The sequence below is a fragment of the Rhinatrema bivittatum genome, chromosome 4 (genome assembly GCF_901001135.1).
Source record: "Rhinatrema bivittatum chromosome 4, aRhiBiv1.1, whole genome shotgun sequence".
NCBI classification, from domain to species: domain Eukaryota; kingdom Metazoa; phylum Chordata; class Amphibia; order Gymnophiona; family Rhinatrematidae; genus Rhinatrema; species Rhinatrema bivittatum.
In genome coordinates this window covers 333,936,869-333,948,999 of record NC_042618.1, presented here as the reverse complement: position 1 = coordinate 333,948,999, position 12,131 = coordinate 333,936,869, and the positions used below count along the sequence as shown (strand labels likewise).

The 12,131-nt window shown below is 43.6% G+C and overlaps 1 protein-coding gene across 2 annotated transcripts in view; it reads left to right on the top strand.

Moving 5' to 3' along the window:
• The window catches only part of SEC14L1 (SEC14 like lipid binding 1), a 152,791-nt gene that overhangs the window by 81,867 nt on the left and 58,793 nt on the right, over positions 1–12,131 (top strand). For both annotated transcript variants that reach the window (XM_029600393.1, XM_029600394.1), the window contains exons 8-9: positions 5,863–5,972; positions 7,397–7,586. In XM_029600393.1, the coding sequence (XP_029456253.1) occupies positions 5,863–5,972; positions 7,397–7,586 (300 nt within the window). The remainder of the gene's footprint in view (positions 1–5,862; positions 5,973–7,396; positions 7,587–12,131) is intronic.

Here is a 12,131-nt window from a genome sequence, read left to right as displayed (position 1 = left end):
AAGGTTTGCTTGCCCCTGGTATAATAATGGTACTCTGCTTTTGGGGATGCTATCTTCCTAGGAGTTATCCAACAGACTATGAATATTTTGCCTCTCAGGGAGTCCATTTTTTTCAGATCAGACTGCTTTCATAAGAACATAAGAACTTGCCTTGCTGGGTCAGACCAAGGGTCCATCAAGCCCAGCATCCTGCTTCCAACAGAGGCCAAACCAGGCCACAAGAACCTGGCAAGTACCCAAACACCAAGAAGATCCCATGCTACTGATGCAATTATTAGCAGTGGCTATTCCCTAAGTAAACTTGATTAATAGCAGTTAATGGACTTCTCTTCCAAGAACTTATCCAAACCTTTTTTGAACCCAATTACACTAACTGCACTAACCACATCCTCTAGCAACAAATTCCAGAGCTTAATTGTGCATTGAGTGAGAGAATTTTCTCCGATTAGTCTTAAATGTGCTACTTGCTAACTTCGTGGAATGCCCCTAGTCCTATTATCTGAAAGTGTGAATAACCGCTTCACATCTACTCGTTCAAGACCTCTCATGATCTTAAATCTACCATATCCCCCTTCAGCCATCTCTTCTCCAAGCTGACATCCCTAACCTCTTCAGCTTTCCTCATAGGGGAGCTGTTCCATCCCCTTTATCATTTTGGTTGCCCTTCTCTGTACCTTCTCCATTGCGTCTATATCTTGCAGTGGGAGGGTGCTTCTCCTTGGAAGAATCAGGGAATGTAGTCATTCTTGAGTTGTGTTCAGCCTAGCAAATGTAAACTTCTTAAGAAAACAAACTCTACCCAATCTTTCCCTGCACTTGGTGGGTTGCCTGGAAGAAAACTTTTTCCCAGTATTGTCATTAGACCTATGACCGAAGTCATTTGGAGTAGACTCTGACTCCTTAGTTGGTTATCTTCCTCATCAGTATCAGCTAAGGTTATACTTCTGCAGAGTTGAAATTGACTTTTTCTTTCAGTCTCGCCAACAAAAGGCTAACCTTCACTCAGAACCACTGGATGCTGTGCTTCAGGCTATAATCGACATTAGCATTATCTGATATTGAACACTGAAATTAGTTTTATTGATGCTATGCACATCTATGATCTTTGATTTCTTCTCTAGGTTGCATAATGGATCCTCAGATCTCTGACTTCAGCCACTTTGCATGTCAGAATTGTCTGTCCAATTCCATCTGGGTCTTCATTGGTTTGATTAGCCAAAATAAGGAATTTATATATGCCATTTTGTGGTATTTCCCATCTTTTTGGAATCTTTTAGTGCTGTATTTTTGATAGCGGAAAGACTAACAGGCCGATGCAATACTATGCGTTGCGGCCAGTGCGCAGTTCAAAATGCAATTGGATGCATGTTTTGGTCTCGCAACCATAACCCCTGACGCAAACAGGGATTAGCACGTCCAAACCTCGCGTCCAATCGAGTGCGTAGCTAATAGCACTCATCACATGTAAAGTACATGTAGATGAAGCTATTAGCTTATCCCTGCAATGCAAAAAATTTCCCACGTGGCTAATGCGCCCTGGCAACATGGCAAATTTTATGCCAACCCAGGGTTGGTATAAAAGTCTGTTGAGCTCAAGGGCTCATTGTTTAAAACCAAAAATTCTCCTTTCTATGATCCCTCCTACTAGTATTGTCATGATGCTAAGTAGGAGGGACCACAGAAAGCGGAATCACATAAAAAAAAAAAAAAAAATTTGCTAAAAATTTGTGGGTGCCCAATATACACCCACAATATACATGGTCTAGGCTTTGTATATTGTGAGTGTATATTATGCCAGTAGCATGAGAAAGTGGACACTCGTATTGAGCGTCCATTTCCTAACCACACTGACAGCCACCTTTCCTGGGCGCCTGATGCCAAGGAGGCACTAGACGCACAGTTTCCCCTAGTACCTCCTTTTTACTGCAGCAGCAAATTTTAATATTAAATTGGGTGCCTGGGAGAGGTAGATCAGTGCACGTTAGAGCGGGTGCTCAGTCATGAGCGCCTGTTTACGTGCACTGATATTGCATCGGCCTGGAAGTGAATTCTTTGTTTCTGTGATTACTGATGAGGCTGTTGGGGAGATACCAGTTCTGGAGACAGTTTTCAAGGTGATTCAGATGAACTGAACCGCATCCCAGTAAACCTGGAAGATGTAGTAGGCCAGATTGACAAAGTAAAGAGTAGCAAATCACCTGGACCAGATGGTATATACCTCAGAGTTCTGAAAACTCAAAAATAAAATTTTCATATTTATTAGTAAACATTTGTAACCTATCATTAAAATTGTCCATTGTACCTGAAGACTAGAGGGTGGCCAGTGTAACCTCCGATATTTAAAAAGGCCTCCAGGGCTGATCTGGGAAACTATAGACTGGTGAGCCTGACTTCAGTGACAGGAAAAATAGTAGAAACTATTCTAAAGAACAAAACTACAGAACATATAGAACACAGCCAGTATGGATTTACGCAAGGGAAGTCTTGCCTTTCAAACCTGCTACATTTTTTTGAAGGGGTTAATAAACATGTGGATAAAGGTGAACCAGTAGATGTAGTTGATTTGGATTTTTAGAAAACTTATGACAAATTCCCTCATGAGAGGCTTCTAAGAAAACTAAAAAGTCATAGGATAGGAGGCGATGTTCTTTTGTGGCTTGCAAACTGGTTACAAAACAGGAAATAGAGTAGGATTAAATGGTCAGTTTTCTCAGTGGAAAAAGGTAAACAATGGAGTGCCTCTGTACTTGTACCTGTTCATTTCAATATATTTATAAATTATCTGGAAAGGGGTATAACGAGTGTAGTGATCAAATTTGCAGATGACACAATTATTCAGCATGGTGATGACGTACGAGGAGAGATTGAAGAATCTAAATATGTACACCCTGGAGGAAAGGAGGAGCAGAGGTGATATGATACAGACTTTCAGATACTTGAAAGGTTTTAATGATCCAAAAACAACGACAAACCTCTTCCGTAGGAAAATAATCAGCAGAACCAGGGGTCACGATTTGAGGCTCCAGGGAGGAAGATTCAGAACCAATGTCAGGAAGTATTTCTTCACGGAGAGGGTGGTGGATGCCTGGAATGCCCTTCCGGAGGAAGTGGTGAAGATCAGAACTGTGAAAGACTTCAAAGGGGCGTGGGATAAACACTGCGGATCCATAAAGTCAAGAGGCCGCCAATGAAGAGTGGGTGACTCGCCAGAATGATGGCTATTGACACAATACCCTTATTAAATAAACATACACATGCTTACTGTGACTCCTACATCGCTCTAAGCTTCAACAGCAAGAGATAATGGAAAAAAGGATTTGCACTCACAAAGAGGGGAGTAGCTGGCTTGTTACGGCGGTTACTACCCCAAACCAAATATGCCTGATACTTCACTTTCAATGCATATACAGCATAGCTCTCTGCTTCAATGACAGGGGAGAAGAATAACTGATACTTCACACATCCAGCAGAGCTCTCTGCTACAACGGCAAGGGAGAAGAAAAAGGGTTCGCACTCAAAAAGCGGGGAGTAGCTGGCTTGTTACAGCGGTTACTACCCCAAACCAAATGTGCCTGATACTTCACTTTCCATGCATATCCAGCATGGTTCTCTGCTTCATCGGCATGGGAGAAAGACTGATACATCACGCATTTCCAGCATAGCTCTCTGCTTCAACGGCAGGGGAAAAAAAAACAAACCCAAAAACAAAAAACTGATGCTTCACGCATATCCTGCATAGCTTCAACGACAGGGGTGAAGAAAAAAAGGATTCGCAATCACAAAGCGAGGAGTAGCTGGCTTGTTACGGCGGTTACTACCCCAAACCAAATGTGCCTGATACTTCAATTTCAATGCAAATCCAGCATGGCTCTCTGCTTCAACGGCAGGGGAGAAGAAAAAAAACCAACAAGGGCTGTACAACATAGTCTAGGTAAAACAAATAAGCATGGGTGTAGCTTGCTTATCGCGGCGGTTACTGCCCCTACTACCCCTAACTAATCAAGCTAGATATTTCACTTGCATGCAGCTCCATCACTGCTATCTACATTAATGGTGGGGGTGGAAGGGGAATAGAACAAGGAGCTAAGAGAAACAGATAAGAATGAGAGAAAAAATGTGTGAGGCTTGCTGGGCAGACTGGATGGGCCATTCGGTCTTCTTCTGCCGTCATTTCTATGTTTCTATATGTTTCTATGATAAATTGCAGGAGGACCTTGCAAGACTGGAAGATTGGGTGTCCAAATTGCAGATGAAATTTAATGTGGACAAGTGCAAGATTATGCATATAGGGAAAAATAACCCATGCTTTAGCTACATGTTAGGTTCCATATTAGGACTTGGAAAAAGATTTAGGTGTCATAATGGATAATACATTGAAATCGGCTCAGTGTGCTGTGGCTATCAAAAAAGCAAACAAAATGTTAGGAATTATTAGGAAGGAAATGGTGAATAAAACGGAGAATGTCATAATGCCTCTATATCACTCCATCAAGAAGACCGCATCTAGAGTACTAAATGCAATTCTGGTTGCCGCAACTCGAAAAAAAAAAATAGTTGGAATGGAGAAGGTACAGAGAAGAGTGACCAAAATGATAAAAGTGATGGAAAGGCTAAAGAGGTTAGAGCTATTCACCATGGAGCTATTCAGCATGGAGAAGAGACTACTGGGGGGGGATATGATAGAGGTCTATAAAATGAGGTCTAGAACAGGTAAATGTGAATCAGTTAATTTACTCTTTCATATAATAGGACTAATGGGTAGTCCATGAACTTAGCAAGTAGCATATTTAAAACAAATTGGAGAAAATTCATTCAATGCACAATTAAGCTCTGGTATTTGTTGCTGGATGATGTGGTTAGTGTAACTGGGTTTAAAAAAGGCTTGGAGATGTCCATAAACTGCTATTAAAGAAGTTGACTTAGAGAAGAATAGCCACTGCTATTACTGGCATTAGTAGCATGGGATGTATTTAATGTTTGGATACTTGCTAGGTATTTGTAACCTGGATTGGCCACTTCTGGAAACAGGATTCTGGGCTTGATGGAACCTTGGTTTTGCCCAGTAAGGCAATTTATGTTCTTATTGAACTCTCCTTCAGATCCTGTGATTCAGTAGTACAAAGGCCATCTATGCCTCAACACAGCCAGGAAGTATCAGATTCAATGTCTTGAAGGTGGCTTATGTTTGTTTCAGGATTAGAGTGTTTACCTTTCTACATATGTGCAGGTTGGGAGCATTTTTTTTTTTTTTTTTTTGAAGGCTCATAATTTTCTTGAATCTTATTTTGTTTAGTGTTCTTAGCTTTTTGCTGTAGTGGTCTCTGAACAGTCCAGACAGCAGGATTTTTAAACCATGATTTGTATCTTGATTTTTTTTTTTGTATTTGGGTATGAGCTCTTGGAGTTTACAGCTGTTTTCTAAGAGAATATTCTAATGCCTTGAGTGAGTTCATTTGCATTTTGTCACTGCATAAAGGTATTCTTTTTCAGCGATTCACAGAATCCACCCACTTCCCTTTGAGGCACTGCACATTCTTTTCTCTTTAATTCAAGCTTTCATAGATGTGAAACTGACAGTTGTAGCAAACAAAGTGCTGGCAGTGATGCTTTCCTGGCAACTAGATTCCAAAGTGTTAGAATTCCCAGTTAGGCAGCATGTGACAAGTTCTCACAATCCATCAAATCCATCAAAATACTATCTTCAAAGAGCAGCCATTACAGGCAAATGCCATGCCGAAAAAAATTAACGAGTAGAAATTGCTGTAACTTTATTGAGCTCTGTTTTTTACCCTTTGTATACTGAAAGCAGATGAGATGGCAATCAATAGCTGTAGTAATGTTGTGTAACTGTATCTTTTATAGATAAGCTAGATGCAGACTACATCAAACGGTATCTGGGTGATTTGACACCACTACAGGAAAGCTGTCTCATCAGATTACGACAATGGCTCCAGGAGATGCACAAGGGCAAAGTAAGCGGCCAAGTTAATATCTCATCTATTTTACTGAGTATTCATCAAATGCACAGTATATTAAATAGGCTATAGCTTCTCAGCTGACCAGAAATTGATACTAATCTAGAGGAGACTTTATTAACAAATCTATGTCACTGGTCAGTGGTGTACTAATCTGCCCTCCTTACTTTAGTGCTCATTTGTTGGCAATCGCTTCCTGCAGAGTCAGCAGTCTGAACTCTTGCATGTATTACTAAATCCAGCTATTTCAGACTTTTAAATAGCATACTTTTGTCAAACATCTTAAGTATTTAAATAACAGTTATATTTGTGACCGGTCTCTTTCATTGGAAAGGTCTGTTTAGGAAAGACAATTATCTAATCCATTAAAGAAAAAAATGGACTTTGTGAAACTTGTATAATTTTAAAGTGTGTGAATATTTTCTCAAGTCTGTGTGTGGGGTTTATTTTTTATTTGCATTTTTTTTTTTTTTAACAAATGATCTGCAAAGTATATGCTAGCTTGCCTATCCAGTGGAAAACTATAACAGTACACAATTTCAGGGGGTTAGGATTTTTTTTTTTTTTTTTGAACCAGCAGTTTCTTCCTCCTGTACTTGCTGCTCAGTCAGCACTGGTCTCTGAACTACAACACCATGAGCCTTCATTTGCAACCACCGGATGCTTTTCCCTTTTTATGTCTCCTCCCAACTTACTTGGCCTAGTCATTGTAAAGAGTTCTCAGCAGAAAACCATTTGCAAACATTGGACCCTAAATCCAGGTACTTGGTGATGCCATTGAGCAATGACTGGGATGCTCCCCAGCTCCCCCATTCAGGAACTATAAACACTGTTGCCACAGTATTCCTGGTCTTGGCTCACCCAGAGCAGAGAAGATCTGACCCAAGGTTCTCCATGCAACTCAGCTACTGAGCCACATTGCACTTTTTTTTTTAACTATTCCTTTTTTATTTAAATTTCTGGACATTTGTTTGATACACAGCTTGAATCAAGTGTGCCTACAAAGATTTAAACCTAAATATTATAAAGGGTAAACTAGGAAAACACTTGCCATTTATCACCTGTGCACTTCCCCTTCCGGGTCTCTCTTATCCAGTTATTGAAAAAGTCTTCTGATGATTATCTTTCATTAATAGCATAGGATTAATGTTAGTGGATGAAATATTTGAGGTGAAGATAATTCAGACCTCTTGATTCTTTTTAATATATAAAAGAAAAGGGTGCAAAGTTGAATGTTCTGGAAGCAAAGGAAAGTTTAAGTAGAAACTTCATAAGCTGCTTGCTTTTTGCAGAGAATATTTATGCATCTAGTTTAGTTAACAGACTACATCAGTCCAGGAAAGTCAGTATGTGAAGAGGTTGGGTTTTCTGGCATCAGAAAGTCACCAGGTGTCTTTAATTTTTTATACAAATATTTGTAGATCCCCAAGGATGAACATATTCTACGATTTTTGCGTGCTCGAGACTTTAATATTGACAAGGCTCGGGAGATCCTATGCCAATCTTTAACATGGCGTAAACAGCACCAAGTGGACTACCTCCTGGAGACATGGAACGCTCCCCAAGTACTGCAGGATTATTACGCAGGAGGCTGGCATCACCATGACAAAGGTTTGACACAAGTCCACATGTTTTGCCCCCATGGGAGAACTTTAGAATTCCAGTATACATTAATTTACTTTTAAATTGATATTGGTAAATGTGTTACAGATAATTTTTGTATGCTTTGTTGTCTTTATAATTTGTGGTGTCAACATGGGCACAATCGAGCAAGATGTTTAAATGGGTGGAATGAAATGTTTCCTTATCCATACCAGACCAGTCCAGACAAGTTGGTAATGTTCCCCCTGCCAGCAGATGGACAAAGAAAAAAAAAAAGCTGAAAGCCGATTTCACTCTCCCAATAGGTGTATGGTGCTGCCTTCAGTATTTTGGTATTTCTGTCTCCAGCAGATGGTGCAGACATGGGCTGCAGCTCAGATTAGGCTGCTCCCAAGAAGACTTTAGACTTAGATGCCCAGTGGAGCACAGGCTACACCTGGGAAGACTTTAGGCCCAGGTTTCTAGGGAGCATAGGCAGTCTTGGGGGCACTCTGGGTGATGGTCCACGTAGGATTGATTCTTCCTTCACCTTTGGGAACTGGCTCAGTTGATCTGAATTCCAGCACTAAAGGGTCAGGCACTGGGCGGTCCCAAGTGACTCTGTTCCCTTATTGGGTCCGGCTGCAGGAGCTACTTGACAGTACACTCTGTTCTGGAAGAGCAACAGAGAGGCAGTGAAGTTTAAAAAAAAAAAAAAACCAAAAAAAAAACTTACCTCATAGCCTCTTTCCCTGGATGCCTCCCATTCTTCTTTAGTGCTATGCTGGATTTGGACTCTGTCAAGGTCTGAGGGGAGCGCTCTCTCTCCCCTGCTTCTTTAAGGCTGTAAAAAGAGGGAGGCACAGAATGTAAGTGGGTGCATTCTGCCTAGCTTGTGAGTAGGCAGGCACCAGGTGGGCAAGTGCGATCTATAGCAAGTCAGCACCCTGTCAAGAGCAAAACTATGGGTTCCACAGATAGAATCCTGGCCCCTACAGTGGAATGCAGCATTGTAGTACATCTGGAACAGGGACTGGTTGGCATTCACATTTTTTTGGCTGGATCAGCAGACATTTTATTGCTGATTTGTGCCAAGAATAAATAAATCTAGTATGCCAATCTCTTTACCTCTTACTTCCCTTTGATAGTCAAACAGGGAAGTTCCATGGGAACTATTTATTTTCCCTCAGGCAGAGCAGAGCCTGCATAGCTCCAGTTCTCTATAGAGTTATTTCAGCAGGTGACCTTGTATATATGTTGGAACTCAACTCTTCTGCCCTCTCCAATAGCTGAGCAATTGAGGGAACAACCAGCAGAAGTTGTGGTTTTCCTCTTTACACAAATGAAGCTTCCCATAGGGTCTTTTAAGGCTAAATTAGGCAAGTGAGGCTGTAGATTAATGTAGCCTGTTTAGAAACAATCCCAGAATGGTCCTGCTTGGGTAGCACCTATTGGATTTCTCCTTTATCCCTTATCCATATCTTTGCACAGAAGAACTTTTAGGTTCTCTTTGGAAGCATTTGGAGTGCTAGAGCACTCCACTGTCTGGGACTGTCATATGGAATTGGCTGGATAAGAGGAGGGGGGACATAGATTATCCAGCAGATGAGATTGTGCCTTTTAAAAGGGGGAATGCCTGGAAGGAAGTGACATCTTCGGCAGCAATGGCTGCTTAAACCTGAAGCTCCCGACCTGACCTTGCTAAATCCTCTATCATCGAGCAACTGCGGCACAGAGACTAGGGTTTTTTTCAGTGACCTGCTTCGATCGGTTGGGGTATGGCAGTGCACCAAAAGGAAGTGGATCTGACAAAGTTCTCATTCATGAACTCTGCCGCATCCCCTCGAGCTAGGCCCGGACGGCGCCATGCAGGCAGACCATAAGCCGATGGAGGTGAGCCGTGATCTTGGTGATGGCGCGGGAGATGGTGCGCCGAGCAGAACTGAATTTCAGAGCTGGGTTGGAGCTCTGAGCAGCGACATGGCTGGTCTTAAAAAGGAGATTAGTGACCTGGTGGCAGATATGAAGAGTGATATTGCTGATCTGGGGAGGCGGGTCAAGGAATCTGAGGTTTGGCTGGAAGACCAGGCTTCAGAGTTGGCCATCTGGAAAATTACTCAAACTTTTGCAAACCAATAATGAACTTGGAATCGGAGGCTGTGGAGGCCCCTGTGGTAAAGCTGGAGAGGGCACACAGAGCATTGGGGGTGGCATGTAATAATCTGCCGTGTGATATAGTTGCTTGCTATCATAGCTTCTCTCAAAAAGAGGAAGTCGCCATGACAGCACGGAAGTCGGGGCCATAAAGTGGAAATCTACCTGGACTTGGCAATTTCCATCATCCGCAAGTGCAGAGAGTTCTGAGATATGGCTGTGCTCCTTGGCAATAATATCAAGTACAGGTGGCTATTTCCATTTGGCCTGAGCTTCAGTATTGCTGGAGTGTCCTCGCGTGTATCTACAGTGGCGAATGCAGTGAACATTTTACAAGCAGCAGGTCTGGGTGTGTCTTCCTCCAATACCAATGTACCAACTGCGAACAGTGGACGTTTGCATAGTGATACTCCAAGGTGGCGACAAGGGAGGCAGAAGGCTTCTGAGGCACTCTGGCTCACATTCATTTAAGGATCCACTAGCTTGAAGTGTCTGGTCACTCTGAGATCTGGAATGGTTGTTTACTATGAGGTCTATAAGGGCTTAGTGGTAGTGTTAGTTGTTTCTCAGCAGATTTGATTATTTTTGCAAGGGGGAGAGAGGGGTACCTCTCTTTATTTCATACTGTTTGTTCACTATTGGTTGGGGCTAGTAGCAGAGTGGCTAGTTGGCACAATGTCCTCTTTCCTTCAGGAGGTGATCCATGAAGAAGGGAAGTGGATCTATCTTGAGTGGGGTTGGGGGGGAGGGGGCATTGGGATTGTGGGTGTTAATGGCTGCTACTATTCTTTATTGGTTTGAGTGGGCATGTTTCAGTGGGGAGGTGTGCTGTTCTCTTACACAATGTTTTTCAAGGTGAGGGAGACAATAGTGCTTTCCTGTTCATACCCCGGATCAGTCCAGACAAGTGAATTTATGCATCCCTACCAGTAGATGGAGACAGAGAACAAAACCTTGAGGCGCTGCTTCATAACAGAGTACCACCTGCAGTCAGTTTCCAGCAGATGGTGGAGCTGCAAATCTGCACTCTGAAGCATTCAAGAAATTTCAAGGATAAGAACAGGGAATGTTTCAGCTCCCCGAGGTGTTAGGATCCTTCGTGGGCCATCCATCAGGTAGAGCAGGGGGTTGGTGATCCCTGGAGCAGCTCTGCCCATATCTTCAGGCAGGGTGACAGCGCGTGGTTCCGGTTCCCTCATCCCCTGTAGGTCCTTGTTGCCTGCCAGGGCTCAGTCTTCTTCACCAGAAGCATGGAAGTATTTTTTCTTTCCCAGCTGTGTCTGTGTCCCTTTAAGTTGTTTAAAAAAAAAAAAAGAGAGAAGGGACAGAGCAGCTTTAGCTTGTGCTGTAGCAGCTGAGTTCAGTTTTTACTGCTGGGATGCAGCTCAAGGTGAGTGGGGCCGTGTGTGTCCGCCGGTGGGGCTGGTTCAGCACCTGGACAGCGCCATCTGCAGTGCTAGCAAGCAGGGTTTATTTTTAGGCCCACTTGTCAGCATGGCACCTCCCAAGCTGTGTGGGATAGCTTGTTGCGTCTCGAAGCACTCTCACCTTGATGCAGCCAGAGAATGCGTCTCCGTAGCGGCGGGGGCGCCCGGGGGACGGCAGGAGCCTGACTTTGGCAGTGCAAGGTTTAGAGGCCTCGGGGGAGGGTCTGAGGTACAAGCACACATGTGCTGGGAGCCAGACTGTTTCAAGGCCTCAGGACTCCCCTCCCATGCTTTTTCCTGCAGAACAAGACCCTGCTGTTGGCAGGGGAATGTAGACCTGGGCCCCCCCCCCCCCCCCCCCCCCCCCCACACACACACACTTTTCTTCAGATCCAGAAACTTTCTTTCCGGATTTTGTCCTTTTGATACATAAGGCCTGTTTGGCTAGGAAGAGAGCTGGGACCAAGAGGTTTTTGCCTAGGAAGTCTAAGCCGACGGAGTCAGGAGGTTTCATGAGGCTTTTGGGTCTCAAGAGGTCCATGGTGGAGGAAGACACATCTGAGACGGATGATCTGGATCAGGTACAGAGAGGTCCAGTGGATCCAGGTAGGGACCCTGTTGGTACATTGCTGGATCCACTGGATCTGGGACAGGATCCTATCAGTGCTGTAGGGGATCCTATGCAGGATCCGGATGAGATTCTGGCTGTAGATGGGGATGATCCTCAGGTGGTCTGTTTGTTCCACAGGGTGGAGCTGGGCCAGTTGATCCCACAGGTTCTAGAAGAGCTGGGGATTAAGGTCGTTCAGGAGGAGTCTGACAATGAGGGGGGTGAACCCTATCCTGGAGGGATTATGGGGACCCCCTAAGGCTTTCCTGTTACCTCTGATGGTGAAGTTAGTGGATCATGAGTGGGAATCTCCCAAAGCAGGCTTGAAGGTAGTCGGGGCTATGGCCAAATTATATCCCTTGCCGGAGCACACCGTGGTGTCGT